The 20,565-nt window shown below is 37.5% G+C and overlaps 1 protein-coding gene across 3 annotated transcripts in view; it reads right to left on the reverse strand.

The window, feature by feature from the left end:
• DAAM2 (dishevelled associated activator of morphogenesis 2) overlaps positions 1 to 20,565 on the reverse strand; it is a 776,135-nt gene that overhangs the window by 63,383 nt on the left and 692,187 nt on the right. For all 3 annotated transcript variants that reach the window (XM_053712672.1, XM_053712673.1, XM_053712671.1), the window contains 3 exons: positions 18,730 to 18,898; positions 7,733 to 7,840; positions 4,029 to 4,089 (listed from right to left, as the gene is read on the reverse strand). In XM_053712672.1, the coding sequence (XP_053568647.1) occupies positions 4,029 to 4,089; positions 7,733 to 7,840; positions 18,730 to 18,898 (338 nt within the window). The remainder of the gene's footprint in view (positions 1 to 4,028; positions 4,090 to 7,732; positions 7,841 to 18,729; positions 18,899 to 20,565) is intronic.

Raw genomic sequence — 20,565 nt, forward strand, 5'->3', positions numbered from 1 at the left:
TACCATATAGATACAGTTTCAGCACCCACCCATTAACTCTTAAGCAAGCAGGAGCTGATATTACGGGTGAAGTGAAAATAAAGCTACTTTAAAACACAGTAGGTAGTCAGCTAGAGAGTCATGTGATAACAATATGATACATCTAGAGTCATGTGACAACCATATGATATCTGAGGGTCACGTGACAACCATATGATATCCGAGGGTCACGTGACAACCATATGATAACAATAGTTTCATCTGAGAACATATAATACCTAGAGGGTCATGTGACAACCATATGATATCTAAAGGGTCATGTGACAACAATATGATAACAAGAGTTTCATCTGAGAACATATAATACCTAGAGGGTCATGTGACAACCATATGATATCTAAAGGGTCATGTGACAACAATATGATAACTAGAGTTTCATCTAAGAACCATATAATACATAGAGGGTCACTTGATAACCATATGATATCTAGAGGGTTATACCTCTATAGTCATTTAAAAAAATATATGATATCTAGAGGGTCATGTGATAACCATATGACATCAAAAGGGTTTAATGACAACCATATGATAATTAGTGTTTCATCTGAGAACCATATAAGACCTAGAGGGTCATGTGACAACCATATGATAACTAGAGTTTCATCTAAGAACCATGTAATGCCTAGAAGTCAGGTAACAACTATATGATACCTCTAGAATCATGTGACAACCATATGATATCTAGAAGGTCATGTGACAACCATATGATAATTAGTGTTTCACCTAAGAACCATATAATACCTAGCAGGTCATGAGACAACCATATGATATCTCTAGAGGGTCATGTGACAAGCATGTGGTCCCTAGAGGTTCAGCTGAGAACCATATAATACCTAGAGGGTCATGTGACAACCATATGATTATATCTACAGGATCATGTGACAACCATATGATATCTCTAGAGGGTCATGTGACAAGCATGTGGTGCCTAGAGGTTCAGCTGAGAACCATATAATACCTAGCAGGTCATGAGACAACCATATGATATCTCTAGAGGGTCATGGGACAAGCATGTGGTGCCTAGAGGTTCAGCTGAGAACCATATAATAACTAGCAGGTCATGAGACAACCATATGATATCTCTAGAGGGTCATGGGACAAGCATGTGGTGCCTAGAGGTTCACCTAAGAACCATATAATACCTAGCAGGTCATGAGACAACCATATGATATCTCTAGAGGGTCATGGGACAAGCATGTGGTGCCTAGAGGTTCAGCTGAGAACCATATAATAAGTAGAGGGTCATGTGACAACCATATGATATCTAGAAGGTCATGTGACAACCATATGATAATTAGTGTTTCACCTAAGAACCATATAATACCTAGCAGGTCATGAGACAACCATATGATATCTCTAAAGGGTCATGTGACAAGCATGTGGTGCCTAGAGGTTCAGCTGAGAACCATATAATACCTAGAGGGTCATGAGACAACCATATGATATCTAGAAGGTCATGTGACAACCATATGATAATTAGTGTTTCACCTAAGAACCATATAATACCTAGAGGGTCATGTGACAACCATATGATATCTCTAAAGGGTCATGTGACAAGCATGTGGTGCCTAGAGGTTCAGCTGAGAACCATATAATACCTAGCAGGTCATGAGACAACCATATGATATCTCTAAAGGGTCATGTGACAAGCATGTGGTGCCTAGAGGTTCAGCTGAGAACCATATAATACCTAGAGGGTCATGAGACAACCATATGATATCTCTAGAGGGTCATGTGACAAGCATGTGGTGCCTAGAGGTTCAGCTGAGAACCATATAATACCTAGAGGGTCATGTGACAACCATATGATATCTCTAGAGGGTCATGTGACAAGCATGTGGTGCCTAGAGGTTCAGCTGAGAACCATATAATACCTAGAGGGTCATGAGACAACCATATGATATCTCTAGAGGGTCATGTGACAAGCATGTGGTGCCTAGAGGTTCAGCTGAGAACCATATAATACCTAGAGGGTCATGAGACAACCATATGATATCTCTAGAGGGTCATGTGACAAGCATGTGGTGCCTAGAGGTTCAGCTGAGAACCATATAATACCTAGAGGGTCATGTGACAACCATATGATATCTCTAGAGGGTCATGTGACAAGCATGTGGTCCCTAGAGGTTCAGCTGAGAACCATATAATACCTAGCAGGTCATGAGACAACCATATGATATCTCTAGAGGGTCATGTGACAAGCATGTGGTCCCTAGAGGTTCAGCTGAGAACCATATAATACCTAGAGGGTCATGTGACAACCATATGATTATATCTACAGGATCATGTGACAACCATGTGATATCTATAGAGTTGTGTGACCCACCATTTACTCCATATAATGTGAGATGTCACCTGTGTGCTGATTTATATTTAGTACATTTTATGTCTCTGAACTTAATCTTTGGTGCAATAAATATGTTGCACCTTATTTGAAAAAGAAGCCTCTTAGGTGTATGGGGTTTTTTCTCCATGAAAGATTATCTGCACCCTCCTTTAGTCTAAACCTGGTGTATGATTTGTTAGAGAATTGCAATTTTTACATTAATTTTGTGTTATCTAAAGGGGTCATGTGACCCCCTCAGTAAAAAAAAATCTATTTCCAGTGAATAGTCAGACGAATTTCTATGTGAAAGGGACAGAATTATGAGCTCTTTTACATACACTATACAAGTGGCGTACCTGGGGTGATTGAGCATTTGTTTCCTATTGGCCCATCCATGGATAGCCATAAGGTCAGTATTTGTAATAGTGAATAAAAAGTAGCGTCAACCCTTTTGGATGCAATGCATAGAAAAGCCCTGTGTTATACACAGTTGCTAGCACTGCAGACATGCACAATACCAAGAGAAATGTATAAAACATTTTTGTATTTTGTGTGCTCTGTTTAAACCATAAAAACGTAACTTTGACTTAAATAAACCTTTAATGACCCTGTGTAAAGACATAAGAGGTGCAGCACACGGGGATTGTGCTAGGTCACCATAGAGCACTTAGATGGGTAACTAAAAGACATTTCCGGTTACCTACTCACAACCCCTGGCTAGTGAAGTGGTTAATAGTGTGCAGCGTGCTGAGACCTTTGGGTTTGCCAAATACACAATCCTTAGCCCCTGGATGCCCTGCGTTCTTTCAGCAGGCATGCATGCAAAAGCTAAATATTTTGCTTTGCTGTTATATCAAATGTAACCTCAGGGTACATATAAGCTCAGATAACATAACTTGAGGTCAGTTGTATTCTTGCGTTACATCAAGAGCGTTCACTCACTTAAGCTACAGCAGCAAGAATTCTTTTACTTTAAACTGAATTTATTTTTTTAAATAATATCCAACGCTGAATTTGACGGCTGCAGCAAGCGACTAGCTGAGAAGGCAATAAAAGCAGCTCCTCGAGAACCCCGATTACTACTCAGAGATGTTTTATAAGTAAATAGGGAAAAGGAAAATGACTGGCTGTTATCTCTAAAGACGACATGTGATTGGTCCAATAAATTCATGTTGCCTAAAAATAATGATTATAAAATAATACAGAAAAAAAGGAACAAGAAAAGCAAAAGGGATTGTAATTTATTTATAACAACGTGAATTATTAAAAAAATGTATATTTTAAATAAAATTAATTATTGTGTTCTTGTATTCCTAATGTTTTATATTAAATAATATAATATTACATTAAACATGAAAAGAAACAGATTGTGTTGAAAAACCAAACAACGTACTTGTTTTCTTGCAAGATAAACACTTCTTTCTCAGTGTAGCCACTGCCTAAGCAAGCAAATATTACAAAACCTAAGTTCTACTGTCACATGATTTTTTGCAGCAGAAGTTCTCTACTGTTCATGGGCAGTAAACTGACTGAAGTTATTTTATGGTGTCTCCTAGCAACACTTCAAAGGGGAAAAAACTATCCATTTGCCTTTCTGTAGAGACTCTAGCCTATCACAAAGAAATACAAATAACAGCAGGTAAACAGATGATAAAATACTCACAGACTCCACAGCTTTTAGTCCATTCTTGATGTTGTTCACTTCCTTTTCTAGTTCGGCCAAACTGATGAAACAGAGAATGCGCACATATTGAATGGGTTAATCACGGAGTTTCATAGTGAGCAGCACAAAAATGACATGCTGTAAAAAAATTAACTTTTTGCACAACAAAGGAGATTGACAGCTCCTACCAGCATGTGATTAGCTGTGCACGGGCAAATAATGCTTGCATGCAATGGTAAATTCCTCCGGGGAAATTCTCCCCGCCAGAGGCGTATATGCACCCCTGTCCGCCTCAGCTTTGATAAATCGACCCTAAAGTCTCTTTAAATTGCTTTGTTCTCTTTCAATTAAGGGGTCAACACTTTTAACAGGTTTTATTTAGCAGCTGGTACTTCATATTATGTTACAGGACTTACTTGATATTATGTTACAGGACTTACTTGATATTATGTTACAGGACTTACTTGATATTATGTTACAGGACTAACTTGATATTATGTTACAGGACTTACTTGATATTATGTTACAGGACTTACTTGATATTATGTTACATGACTTACTTGATATTATGTTACAGGACTAACTTGATATTATGTTACAGGACTTACTTGATATTATGTTACAGAACAGAACTTACTTGATATTATGTTACAGGACTTACTTGATATTATGTTACAGGACTCACTTGATATTATGTTACAGGACTCACTTAATATTATGTTACATGACTTACTTGATATTATGTTACAAGACTTACTTGATATTATGTTACAGAACTTACTTGATATTATATAAAAATATTATATTAGTCACAGCACAACTGAAAAGTTCTGTCTATAATTAACAAATCAAATGAAAATGAAAAATCCTGTTAATATGTAGGGTGCAAGAGTCTAGTAAAACCTCCAATTCTACCATACAATAATTATAACAAAAAAACTCAGCACACCTGAAATGCAAAAAATACAACAAGATTTTATTATAGAGTATCTAAATACAATTCTAAAACCTGAATCCAACCCTCTCAACCCATCCACTCATGCATTCAGAGATTTATTTCCTTGTAGAGATTTATTATGCCCCCCTTTTTTTCAATATAACTTCAGTCTGTATTTAATAAATATGTTATATGGCTCTGTATCGGGCTATTGCAGCATTTACAGATTGAAATTAATGAAATACCCCTTTAGCTTTATGAGAATTTGATCCCTTACAGAGAGGCCTGTTAATTACATGATAGCGTTAATATACCTAAGTAATAAAAAACAGGCACACTAAGAATTATCCTGCATATGTATAGATTTAAATTAACATGTTGCGATTATGATATGTTCTTGCATCGTTGCTGCATTGAGAAATACTAGTTTCACGAAGTAAGAATGTTACACTTAGTTGGTTTAAATACAGATTTAGATACACTGTTTATGTTTCACATTGCGGTTTGAATGGGTGACGTATTTGAAAGGTGTGCGTGAATGCACCAATAGAATCACATTTTGGCCCTTCTAAAAGAGGCCGTTTACATGATGACGTATACTCCTTGAAAAAGGGCGGAGTCCCGAAACGCGCGTCGGAGTGTAAAGGCTGCTCACTGAACTGCTTCCCGATACAAGGCCTTTTGATGCTAAAGACAAAGAATTACCAACAGAGCCGTTGTTCCACAATGAGATGAAATCATAACAGGTGGTGTTTGTTTTCCCGTCCGCACGAGTGGATTAAAGTCGGGGGCACTCCTATCTGTTCGAGAGGACATGGAACTGCAAGTATCATAAAAGTTAATTAACATGCATGTTTTAACTGGCCAGTTTCCATACTAATCCAGACGTAATACCAGCTCACACAGATGATTGGTGATACATATGCTGTCTTAACTTACAGCTTCCACTGCATTAGAGACGCTCTAATATACTAACACAATAGTGCTGGGAGACGCTGCATATGTTACGCATAGGTTGTGACATCAACTGTTAGAATTGCCACACACCGATACTCAGGCTGAATATAACCCTACCGCATGAGTGGTTCGATAAAGGGGAACTTTGAAAGAGCCTTGGAGTAGGTTGAGAGTGAATACAGATTGACTTTTACACTTATGCTGGACGAACTAACGGCTTTTTGACTTTTTTTTTGCAATATGCACTAACATATAGATGTGCTTTCACTTGTTAAAAGAAACATAATTATCACAGCCTGTGGAAATGCTTATTAAACCTCATGCTTAAGAGGATATGTTTCTAATTGTAAAAAGAAATTTTCACAGCAACTTTGTCTATTAGCTTACATCAAAGAATAATCATTTGGATACAAGTTTGAAAGTTCAGTATGTTTACGGGACTGTCCATTTTCAAATGAACTTTCTAGGATATACTCTTGAATATACAAGAGCAGTGTCTTTGTGAGAGCCTTCTTTTGATTCTTCCAGGGACGCCTGAGTCGAATCAGTTTGTTTTATGAATGAATGTGCTTTGCATGAGTGGATGGGTTGAAAGGGTTGGATTCAGGTTTTAGAATTGTATTTAGATACTCTATAATAAAATCTTGTTGTATTTTTTGCATTTCAGGTGTGCTGAGTTTTTTTGTTATAATTACTTGATATTATGTTACAGGACTTACTTGATATTATGGTACAGGACTTACTTGATATTATGTTACAGGACTTACTTGATATTATGCTACAGGACTTACTTGATATTATGTTACAGGACTTACTTAATATTATATTACAGGACTTTCTTGATATTATGTTACAGGACTTTCTTGATATTATGTTACAGTACTTTCTTGATATTATATTACAGGACTTACTTGATATTATGCTACAGGACTTACTTGATATTATGTTACAGGACTGACTTGATATTATGCTACAGAACTTACTTGATATTATGTTACAGATGTTACAGGACTTACTTGATATTTTGTTACAGGACTTACTTGATATTATGTTACAGGACTTACTTGATATTATGTTACAGGACTTACTTCATATTATGCTACATAACTTACTTGATATTATGTTACAGGACTTACTTCATATTATGTTACATGACTTACTTCATATTATGTTACAGGACTTACTTCATATTATGTTACAGGACTTACTTCATATTATGTTACAGAACTTACTTGATATTATGCTACATAACCTACTTGATATTATGTTACAGGACTTACTTGATAATATGTTACAGGACTTAATTGATATTATGTTACAGAGCTTACTTGATATTATGTTACAGGACTTGCTTGATATTATGCTACATAACGTACTTGATATTATGTTACAGAACTTACTTGATATTATGTTATAGGACTTACTTGATATTATGTTACTCAGGACTTACTTGATATTATGCTACATAACTTACTTGATATTATGTTACAGAACTTACTGGATATTATGTTACAGGACTTACTTGATATTATGTTACAGAACTTACTTGATATTATGTTACAGAACTTACTGGATATTATGTTACAGGACTTACTTGATATTATGTTACAGAACTTACTGGATATTATGTTACAGGACTTACTTGATATTATGTTACAGGACTTACTTGATATTATGTTACAGGACTTACTTGATATTATGTTACAGGACTTACTTGATATTATGCTACATAACTTACTTGATATTATGTTACAGGACTTACTTGATATTATGTTAAAGGACTTACTTGATATTATGTTACAGTACTTACTTGACTTTGGCTGCCTCTGTGAGATGCTCCAGCTCGCTCTGAATGTTTAGTATATCAGGGTAGGTCTTCTCAAATATCATAATTAAATAATGCAGCAGCGTGATATTCCTAAAGCAAAGTAAAATCTCAGTATCTGAAATAATTCCTGATTATGTTCATAGAGGTTATTTCCCCAAAGGTTTCAATATCATATTATATGCTCACCTGCATAGAACAAATGCTAATCAAACAATACCCGGTCAACAAAACATTCTGCAAATGTCACAGCCCCTCCCCTAATACAATAGCAAATGTCACAGCCTCTCCCCTAATACAATAGCAAATGTCATAGCCTCTCCCCTAATACAATCCCAAATGTCACAGCCTCTCCCCTAATACAATCGCAAATATCACAGCCTCTCCCCTAATACAATAGCAAATGTCATAGCCTCTCCCCTAATACAATCGCAAATGTCACAGCCTCTCCCCTAATACAATAGCAAATGTCACAGTCCCTCCCCTAATACAATAGCAAATGTCATAGCCTCTCCCCTAATACAATCGCAAATGTCACAGCCTCTCCCCTAATACAATAGCAAATGTCACAGTCCCTCCCCTAATACAATAGCAAATGTCACAGTCCCTCCCCTAATACAATAGCAAATGTCACAGCCTCTCCCCTAATACAATAGCAAATGTCACAGTCCCTCCCCTAATACAGTAGCAAATGTCACAGCCTCTCCCCTAATACAATAGAAAATGTCACAGTCCCTCCCCTAATACAATAGCAAATGTCACAGTCCCTCCCCTAATACAATAGCAAATGTCACAGCCTCTCACCTAATACAATAGCAAATGTCACAGCCTCTCCCCTAATACAATAGCAAATGTCACAGCCTCTCACCTAATACAATAGCAAGTGTCACAGTCCCTCCCCTAATACAATAGCAAATGTCACAGCCTCTCCCCTAATACAATAGCAAATGTCACAGTCCCTCCCCTAATACAATAGCAAATGTAACAGCCTCTCCCCTAATACAGTAGCAAATGTCACAGTCCCTCCCCTAATACAGTAGCAATGTTGCAGCCCCTCCCTAATACAATAGCAAATGTCACAGTCCCTCCCCTAATACAATAGCAAATGTCACAGCCTCTGCCCTAATACAATAGCAAATGTCACAGCCTCTCCCCTAATACAATAGCAAATGTCACAGCCTCTGCCCTAATACAATAGCAAATGTCACAGCCTCTCCCTTAATACAATAGCAAATGTCACAGCCTCTCCCCTAATACAATAGCAAATGTCACAGCCCCTCCCTAATACAATAGCAAATGTCACAGTCCCTCCCCTAATACAGTAGCAATGTTGTAGCCCCTCCCCTAATACAATGGCAAATGTCACAGTCCCTCGCTAATACAATAGCAAATGTCACAGTCCCTCCCCTAATACAATAGCAAATGTTATAGCCCCTCCCCTAATACAATAGCAAATGTCACAGTCCCTCCCATAATACAATAGCAAATGTTATAGCCCCTCCCCTAATACAATAGCAAATGTCACAGTCCCTCCCATAATACAATAGCAAATGTTATAGCCCCTCCCCTAATACAATAGCAGACTGTAAAAGGTGTAATATAATGGCACAGAAACATACTGGTAGCAGTGATGGGCAATTGTAGTACATAGCCAGTTAAAGTGACACTGAACCCAATTTTTTTTTTCTTTCGTGATTCAGATAGGGCATGCAATTTTAAGCAACTTTCTAATTTACTCCTATTATCAATTTTTCTTAGTTATCTTGCTATCTTTATTTGAAAAAGAAGGCATCTAAGCTAAGGAGCCTGCCAATTTTTGGTTCAAACCTAGACAGCACTTGTTTATTGGTGGGCGAATTTATCCACCAATCAGCAAGAACAACCCAGGTTGTTCACCAAAAATGGGCCGGCATCTAAACTTACATTCTTGCTTTTCAAATAAAGATACAGAGAGAATGAAGAAAATGTGGTAAATTAGAAAGTTGCTTAAAATGACATGCTCTATCTGAATCACAAAATAAATTGTTTTGGTTTAGTGTCCCTTTAAGGAAATGTGGTAATATTTTCAGACAAAAAAAAAAATAGAAGCCTATAAGCTGTTGCTATTAGTTGCAGACTTTCTATGTAATCCAAGGAGATGGCGCTTGCACGTGGTAGTACGGTATTTTATTATAGCCAAAAATGTATAAAGTGGAAAAATTATGTCTAGGGAGAATGGATTTAAACTGATTTAAACGTAAACCCTTTCATTTAGTTTGGGGCTTAATCAGCTAATCCCATCAAAGGTTCTATTTCATTAAAGCATTTTATTTGTAAACAAATGACAAAATTGTACTTTATATTTAAAGGGATATGACACTCAATTTTTTTCTTCCTAGATTCAGACAGCACAAACGATTTTAAACAACTTTCCAATTTACTTCTATTATCTAATTTGCTTAGTTCTCTTGGGCCTAGATTTAGAGTTTGGCGTTAACCGTGAAAACCAGCGTTAGAGGCTCCTAACGCTGGTTTTAGGCTACCGCCGGTATTTGGAGTCACTCAAAATAGGGTCTAACGCTCACTTTTCAGCCGCGACTTTTCCATACCGCAGATCCCCTTACGTCAATTGCGTATCCTATCTTTTCAATGGGATTTTTCTAACTCCGGTATTTAGAGTCGTTTCTGAAGTGAGCATTAGACATCTAACGACAAAACTCCAGCCGCAGGAAAAAAGTCAGTAGTTAAGAGCTTTCTGGGCTAACGCCGGTTTATAAAGCTCTTAACTACTGTGCTCTAAAGTACACTAACACCCATAAACTACCTATGTACCCCTAAACCGAGGCCCCCCCCACATCACCGACACTCGAATAATTTCTTTTAACCCCTAATCTGCCGACCGCCACCTACGTTATCCTTATGTACCCCTAATCTGCTGCCCCTAACACCGCCGACCCCTGTATTATATTTATTAACCCCTAACCTGCCCCCCACAACGTCGCCTCCACCTACCTACACTTATTAACCCCTAATCTGCCGACCGCAAAGCGCCGCCACCTACGTTATCCTTATGTACCCCTAATCTGCTGCCCCTAACACCGCCGACCCCTGTATTATATTTATTAACCCCTAATCTGCCCCCCTCAACGTCGCCTCCACATGCCTACACTTATTAACCCCTAATCTGCCGACTGGACCTGAGCGCTACTATAATAAAGTTATTAACCCCTAATCCGCCTCACTAACCCTATAATAAATAGTATTAACCCCTAATCTGCCCTCCCTAACATAGCCGACACCTAACTTCAATTATTAACCCCTAATCTGCCGACCGGAGCTCACCGCTATTCTAATAAATGTATTAACCCCTAAAGCTAAGTCTAACCCTAACACTAACACCCCCCTAAGTTAAATATCATTTTTATCTAACGAAATAAATTAACTCTTATTAAATAAATTATTCCTATTTAAAGCTAAATACTTACCTGTAAAATAAATCCTAATATAGCTACAATATAAATTATATTTATATTATAGCTATTTTAGGATTAATATTTATTTTACAGGTAACTTTGTATTTATTTTAACCAGGTACAATAGTTATTAAACAGTTAAGAACTATTTAATAGCTAAAATAGTTAAAATAATTACAAATTTACCTGTAAAAGTTAAAGGGACCTAAAAACCTTTTTTTTTCTTTCATGATTTAAATAGCTTGTAACAACTTTCAAATTGACTTCTGTTATCAATTTTACTTCATTCTCTTGGTATCCTTTATTAAAGAAACTGCAGTGCACTACTGGGAGCTAGCTGAACACATCAGTAAGCCAATGACAAGAATTATATACATGTAGCCACCAATCAGCAGATAGCTCCCAGCTTTTCAACAATGCATACCAACGGCTAGATTTGGAGTTTTGTCGGTAACGACCCGCGTAGCTAACGCTGGCTTTTTTCTGGCCGCACCATAAAAATAACTCTGGTATTGAGAGTCCACATAAAGGCTGCGTTAGGCTCCAAAAAAGGAGCGTAGAGCATTTTTAACGCAGCTTCAACTCTCGATACCAGAGTTGCTTACGGACGCGGCCAGCCTCAAAAACGTGCTCGTGCACGATTCCCCCATAGGAAACAATGGGGCTGTTTGAGCTGAAAAAAAACCTAACACCTGCAAAAAAGCCGCGTTCAGCTCCTAACGCAGCACCCCTAACCTTACACTTATTAACCCCTAATCTGCCGCCCCCGCTATCGCTGACCCCTGCATATTATTATTAACCCCTAATCTGCCGCTCCGTAAACCGCCGCTACTTACGTTATCCTTATGTACCCCTAATCTGCTGCCCTAACATCGCCGACCCCTATATTATATTTATTAACCCCTAATCTGCCCCCCACAACGTCGCCTCCACCTGCCTACACTTATTAACCCCTAATCTGCCGAGCGGACCTGAGCGCTACTACAATAAAGTTATTAACCCCTAATCCGCCTCACTAACCCTATAATAAATAGTATTAACCCCTAATCTGCCCTCCCTAACATCGCCGACACCTAACTTCAATTATTAACCCCTAATCTGCCGACCGGAGCTCACCGCTATTCTAATAAATGTATTAACCCCTAAAGCTAAGTCTAACCCTAACACTAACACCCCCCTAAGTTAAATATAATTTTTAAAAAAGTGCTAGTGTATAATTAGTGCGCCAATGGTCTGAAAATCCACTGTCTGTATGACAGTGAGACACAATCACAGTGTTAAAAATCTAAATATATAACTATACGATACAAATCGTTATAGAAAAATACCCCAATCAAATTATATTAGGATACAAATGAATTCTTAAGAAACAAATAAATTCTTCTTAGATATTAAAAGTGATAACATAATATAGTGGTGTCTTTGCAGCAAACACCCCAAAATAATAAGGTGATAAAACTGCAAGGCACTGTAAATAATGAACACAGCAATGTGATAGAATTGTAAAATATTATAGTGAAAAAGTCCCAATGATCGAAGTTCAAAGTGTTACATATATGATGGGCGTAATGTCCAAATCACAGTAGGCAGGCTCTTCTCCAAAAGATCCCTGTTGGTGACCCAGGGGTGGATACTATATAGAAAAAAAGATAAAAGAAGGCGCCAACATAGTGCGGTTACCAATGGGATGGAACACGCTTAGTAAATAATACCAGGTACTCACAGGATGAAAGACACTTGAGAAGTGTCACAGGTGCCTCCTGGACTCTCAGAGTTGTCCAGCTAACTCCCACTCCACTGTGGTGGTAAGGTTCCGCTTGTCTCTACCGATTAGGATGGCTCCGCTAGTGGTTGTGGCTCCCAGCCAGTATTCCAATAGGACTCTCTTGCGGTTTCCCCAAATCCAGCTATCCAGTTAAAATCCGTGCTCTCCGGTGATACAGCAAGGATAAAAGTGGTTTGTGACGGTGGTAACAAACTACAATATTGCCATTAAAAATATCAGAAAAGAAAGTTCGTGGCTGCAGTAATAAAATCAAAAAAAGACTTTATTTACACAACGTTTCTCGGTCTGTACGTGACCGTTTCCTCAGGTGCATAAGTGTATATTCCACCTGAGGAAACGGTCACGTACAGACCGAGAAACGTTGTGTAAATAAAGTCTTTTTTTGATTTTATTACTGCAGCCACGAACTTTCTTTTCTGATATTTTTAATGGCAATATTGTAGTTTGTTACCACCGTCACAAACCACTTTTATCCTTGCTGTATCACCGGAGAGCACGGATTTTAACTGGATAGCTGGATTTGGGGAAACCGCAAGAGAGTCCTATTGGAATACTGGCTGGGAGCCACAACCACTAGCGGAGCCATCCTAATCGGTAGAGACAAGCGGAACCTTACCACCACAGTGGAGTGGGAGTTAGCTGGACAACTCTGAGAGTCCAGGAGGCACCTGTGACACTTCTCAAGTGTCTTTCATCCTGTGAGTACCTGGTATTATTTACTAAGCGTGTTCCATCCCATTGGTAACCGCACTATGTTGGCGCCTTCTTTTATCTTTTTTTCTAAATATAATTTTTATCTAACGAAATAAATTAACTCTTATTAAATAAATTATTCCTATTTAAAGCTAAATACTTACCTGTAAAATAAATCCTAATATAGCTACAATATAAATTATATTTATATTATAGCTATTTTAGGATTAATATTTATTTTACAGGTAACTTTGTATTTATTTTAACCAGGTACAATAGCTATTAAACAGTTAAGAACTATTTAATAGCTAAAATAGTTAAAATAATTACAAATTTACCTGTAAAAGAAATCCTAACCTAAGTTACAATTAAAACTAACACTATACTATCAATAAATGTATTAAATAAACTACCTACAATTACCTACAATTAACCTAACACTACACTATCAATAAATTAATTAAATACAATTCCTACAAATAAATACAATTAAATAAACTTGCTAAAGTACAAAAAATAAAAAAGAACTAAGTTACAAAAAATAAAAAAATATTTACAAACATCAGAAAAATATTACAACAATTTTAAACTAATTACACCTACTCTAAGCCCCCTAATAAAATAACAAAGCCCCCCAAAATAACAAAATGCCCTACGCTATTCTAAATAACTAAAGTTCAAAGCTCTTTTACCTTACCAGCCCTGAACAGGGCCCTTTGCGGGGCATGCCCCAAGAAGTTCAGATCTTTTGCCTTTTAAAGAAAACATACAATACCCAAGCCCCCCAACATTACAACCCACCACCCACATACCCCTAATCTAACCCAAACCCCCCTTAAATAAATCTAACACTAAGCCCCTGAAGATCTTCCTACCTTGTCTTCACCATACCAGGTTCACCGATCCGTCCTGAAGAGCTCCTCCGATGTCCTAATCCAAGCCCAAGCGGGGGGCTGAAGAGGTCCATGATCCGGATGAAGTCTTCATCCAAGCGGGAGCTGAAGAGGTCCATGATCCGGATGAAGTCTTCTATCAACGGCATCTTCAATCTTCTTTCTTCCGGATCCATCTTGCAGACCTCCGACGCGGAACATCCTGCTGGCCCGACGGACTAACGACGAATGACGGTTCCTTTAAGGGACGTCATCCAAGATGGCGTCCCTCGAATTCCGATTGGCTGATAGGATTCTATCAGCCAATCGGAATTAAGGTAGGAATATTCTGATTGGCTGATGGAATCAGCCAATCAGAATCAAGTTCAATCCGATTGGCTGATCCAATCAGCGAATCAGATTGAGCTCGCATTCTATTGGCTGATCGGAACAGCCAATAGATTGCGAGCTCAATCTGATTGGCTGATTGAATCAGCCAATCGGATTGAACTTGAATCTGATTGGCTGATTCCATCAGCCAATCAGAATTTTCCTACCTTAATTCCGATTGGCTGATAGAATCCTATCAGCCAATCGGAATTCGAGGGACGCCATCTTGGATGACGTCCCTTAAAGGAACCATCATTCGTCGTTAGTCCGTCGGGCCAGCAGGATGTTCCGCGTCGGAGGTCTGCAAGATGGATCCGGAAGAAAGAAGATTGAAGATGCCGTTGATAGAAGACTTCATCCGGATCATGGACCTCTTCAGCTCCCGCTTGGATGAAGACTTCATCCGGATCATGGACCTCTTCAGCCCCCCGCTTGGGCTTGGATTAGGACATCGGAGGAGCTCTTCAGGACGGATCGGTGAACCTGGTATGGTGAAGACAAGGTAGGAAGATCTTCAGGGGCTTACTGTTAGGTTTATTTAAGGGGGGTTTGGGTTAGATTAGGGGTATGTGGGTGGTGGGTTGTAATGTTGGGGGGCTTGGGTATTGTATGTTTTCTTTAAAAGGCAAAAGAGCTGAACTTCTTGGGGCATGCCCCGCAAAGGGCCCTGTTCAGGGCTGGTAAGGTAAAAGAGCTTTGAACTTTAGTTATTTAGAATAGGGTAGGGCATTTTGCTATTTTGGGGGGCTTTGTTATTTTATTAGGGGGCTTAGAGTAGGTGTAATTAGTTTAAAATTGTTGTAATATTTTTCTGATGTTTGTAAAAAAAAATTATTTTTTGTAACTTAGTTCTTTTTTATTGTTTGTACTTTAGCAAGTTTATTTAATTGTATTTATTTGTAGGAATTGTATTTAATTAATTTATTGATAGTGTAGTGTTAGGTTAATTGTAGGTAATTGTAGGTAGTTTATTTAATTAATTTATTGATAGTATAGTGTTAGTTTTAATTGAAACTTCGGTTAGGATTTCTTTTACAGGTAAATTTGTAATTATTTTAACTATTTTAGCTATTAAATAGTTCTTAACTATTTAATAGCTATTGTACCTGTTTAAAATAAATACAAAGTTACCTGTAAAATAAATATTAATCCTAAAATAGCTATAATATAATTATAATTTATATTGTAGCTATATTAGGATTTATTTTACAGGTAAGTATTTAGATTTAAATAGGAATCATTTTTTTAATAAGAGATAATTAATTTTGTTAGATTAAAATTATATTTAATTTAGGGGGGTGTTAGTGTTAGGGTTAGATTTAGCTTTAGGGGTTAATACATTTATTAGAATAGCGGTGAGCTCCGGTCGGCAGATTAGGGGTTAATAATTGAAGTTAGGTGTCAGCGATGTTAGGGAGGGCAGATTAGGGGTTAATACTATTTATTATAGGGTTAGTGAGGCGGATTAGGGGTTAATAACTTTATTGTAGTAGCGCTCAGGTCCGCTCGGCAGATTAGGGGTTAATAAGTGGAGGCAGGTGGAGGCGACGTTGTGGAGGGCAGATTAGGGGTTAATAAATATAATATAGGGGTCGGCGATGTTAGGGCAGCAGATTAGGGGTACATAAGGATAATGTAAGTAGCGGCGGTTTACGGAGCGGCAGATTAGGGGTTAATAATAATATGCAGGGGTCAGCGATAGCGGGGGCGGCAGATTAGGGGTTAATAAGTGTAAGGTTAGGGGTGCTGCGTTAGGAGCTGAACGCGGCTTTTTTGCAGGTGTTAGGTTTTTTTTCAGCTCAAACAGCCCCATTGTTTCCTATGGGGGAATCGTGCACAAGCACGTTTTTGAGGCTGGCCGCGTCCGTAAGCAACTCTGGTATCGAGAGTTGAAGCTGCGTTAAAAATGCTCTACGCTCCTTTTTTGGAGCCTAACGCAGCCTTTATGTGGACTCTCAATACCAGAGTTATTTTTATGGTGCGGCCAGAAAAAAGCCAGCGTTAGCTACGCGGGTCGTTACCGACAAAACTCCAAATCTAGCCGTTGGTATGCATTGTTGAAAAGCTGGGAGCTATCTGCTGATTGGTGGCTACATGTATATAATTCTTGTCATTGGCTTACTGATGTGTTCAGCTAGCTCCCAGTAGTGCACTGCAGTTTCTTTAATAAAGGATACCAAGAGAATGAAGTAAAATTGATAACAGAAGTCAATTTGAAAGTTGTTACAAGCTATTTAAATCATGAAAGAAAAAAAAAGGTTTTTAGGTCCCTTTAACTTCTTAAAAAAAACAGATAAACGTAGTCAGGCACAGAGCTGCACCCTCTGCTACTGCGGAGAAGGATCCAGCCGGTGAGGTTTACACATAAATACATAAACACCTGCTCCTCATGTGCTCACTAACTGTATCCTTATTCAGAGGGGCACAATTGTGATATATTTACCCTCTTTGCAGGGATAACCCACAAAATAAACAAAAGACATTTGTTTAAAAATAAAAAAAATGAAGAGGACATTTTATTTGTACTGAATAGCCTCTTTAAAAATAGAATATTAAAACATCTTTTTAAAACAAATGGTTTAAATATAACATTATTTGCAATAAAGTATACAAAAAATAGAGTTTGATAAATACTTGTTTGTGGCTGTTTAAATGTCAAGAATCTGATACAAAACGTTCAGGTGTAGCGCATGCAAATGGTGCATGTTAATGTATGAATGTATCATAATACAGTCTGATAGGTCAGCAAAACACAGTGTTATAAATAAACAAGTACCCACACAAAAAACTTATACAATGTTTATTTGACAAAATATGTGTGCCGAATAGTGTAGAGATTGCAGAGACCATAGATATGAGCATTTACATGTACAAGTGTGCTGAGAATGTAAAAGTGTGCTGAGAATGAACAAGCAGATTGAAGGTAAATTGTTCTCCTTTTTAATTTTGCTCCCAATGATTACCTGCCGGAGTGTATGAAATCACTAACATAACTCCTTTATCTTTATTTCTGCCATTTGAAATGGGTGCATTTGCCCGCAGAAACCCCCACCTATACTGAAAGTTTAAAAACTGCATTATTGGCTATATAAAACAAGCTATGTAAACAAAAGGCAGCAACAGAAAGCAACCTTCAGTGGGGGGTATGATAGATCAGCCCATTTAAAAGGGTGTTCCTGTAGCAGCTTTGAATACAATTAACTTTTATCAGCTGCCTGACTTAGTACACTGTTTAAATGGTAAAGTCTGGAATTACACTACACATATCTTTACCCGGACAGTCTGAAATAAGCACGATTTATTAACTAAAGATAAATTGTTTGGATATCAAGTTCTCTAAAACTGAAAAGTGTGACTCAATAATGGATAGTGACTAACAAACCAGCTCTTTATGTCCTTAATAAATTAAAAAGTATAAGTTATCTTTAGGTCAACATCAATAAATTTCTTTGCATAGTTTGAGGGCATGATGTATACTGTACAGTACAATTTCTACATTTAGTCAGTACAAATAAGTGAATGTGTAAGCAGTGACGGCTGAATGTTTGGCATATTCATTAAAAATTATAAATATTGGCCACATCTGTTTGCTCTAAAAGAATATTGAATGACTGCCAAATACTTAACATTCATTTATTTTAAAAAAGTATTTTTCATTTGATGTTGGCCTTTGTGTGTATATAGAGTGATAAGATAAGCAGTTGTATTGTTACTGCAGGCTCAGCACATTTGAATATCATGTCATATCATGTAATCCACTCACAGAGCATAGGGTCAGCTGAAACATACCTGTCTATGCTGGATTTAGTATCTATTATTTTATTTAAGCTTGAAACTTTAAATCCAAATGCATTTCCCCGTTGACCTTTGTTCATGTAATTTCCAAACGCTAAGACCACTTCTAGCAGCTGTTTTAAGCGCTTGCTCCGCGTCAGCTCCTTGCAGGCCATAAGCAGGGCTGAAAGACAATAGGAACCATACATATGAATGATGCGTAAACGCCTGCAGATTCTGGGCTATGCAGCAGCAAGCGACACAAACACCTATTCCAGTGTGAAGTATACGTTTTTATGCTTAGTTTAGAAATGCCATATATTACCTGTATTTGCTGAGATATTACATAAAAGATACAAAAAACATTATTATATTTGACATTTGACTTATTTTTAATTATTTTTTGCCTCTGACATTTTTTTTTTTTTTTGATAAATGGAAAACAAAAGGTGCAAGTGGTTAAACTGATTTTGGAAGTAACAGGAAGTGCCTGTAAACACAGATTACAAGTGGTGCGCTATATAGCGCTTTTGCTCAGGCACAAACAGTGCCAGAAGTAAACTATTAACGTGCGCGTATTACAAGTTGAAAGCAAAATGTATGAGCAAGAGTGAAGGCTGATGCAGACTAACTAGAGGACTTCAATATTGCATCCGTGCTAACTTCTTCTACCTGTAGACTTCAATGGAGCTGAAAAAAACTAACACTTATCGCTTGCATGCTAACCCGACACAGCATTAGACCACTGCGTTATGAATATTTTACATTCCAATGTTCTATTTATATACTGTATATTTTTCATTTTCCCCTATGTGAAGAACTTTGGAATGTTGGAATGTAATTTTTTTAGTAACTTTTAATTTATCCCTAACCCTTTATGTGAGAACTTCTGTCGCGCTAACCCGACTAGAGCAAATTTAGTTGTCGCTCATGCAGTTGCATATGCTTTAAACTTGTAATACGCGGGCAGAAGTTAGCGTGGGCATATTTCACTATCGCACATGCTAAGTTTAGCGCACAACTTGTATTCTAGCCTTTAGTCTGTGGGATAGCTCACTTACTAATAAGGAAAATTCCCTCATCACTGTTGGTCAATAGTTACGCACTCATCCAGCATAAAGAGAACGTTATTTTTGTTTTTCAGCACAAAAGTAGACATTTAAAATTTCAACAAAGGCAAGAAGGAGTTTAATGTCAGCGTAAAGAGAGTCTGTTTGAAGAGATGGAATATGGTTAAAGGGACAGTCTAGTCAAAATTAAACTTTCATGATTCAGATAGGATAAGCAATTTTAAATAACTTTATAATTAACTTTTATCATTAAATTTGCTTTGTTCCCTTGGTGGTATTTTTGAAAAGCTAAACCTAGCTAGGCTCAACCTGATTTCTAAACCATTGAAAACCACCTCTTAGCTCAGAGCATTTTGAAAGTGTTTCACAGTTAGACAGTACTAGTTCATGTGTGTCACATAGGTAACATTATACTCACTCCCGTGGAGTTATTTAGGAGTCTGCACTGATTGGCTAAACTGCATGTCCGTCAAAAGCACTAGGATAAGGGGGCAGTCTGCAGAGGCTTAGATACAAGGTAATCACAGAGGTAAAAATTATAATAATATAAACGTGTTGATTATGCAAAACTGGGGAATGGGTAATAAAGGGATTATCTATCTTTTTAAACAATACAAATTCTGGTGTAGACTGTCCCTTTAAATTCACTTATAATAAATATCTATTGGGCACATTTATGTATTTTTACCTTGCTCTGGTCCTGCTTCAATTAGAAGTAAAAAAATTGCACCACCTTTATTATAATCCACTGAAATGTGTGACCCCTTGTCTGAATACAGAG

This window comes from Bombina bombina, chromosome 4, assembly GCF_027579735.1.
Source record: "Bombina bombina isolate aBomBom1 chromosome 4, aBomBom1.pri, whole genome shotgun sequence".
In the NCBI taxonomy this organism is placed as follows: Eukaryota; Metazoa; Chordata; class Amphibia; order Anura; family Bombinatoridae; genus Bombina; species Bombina bombina.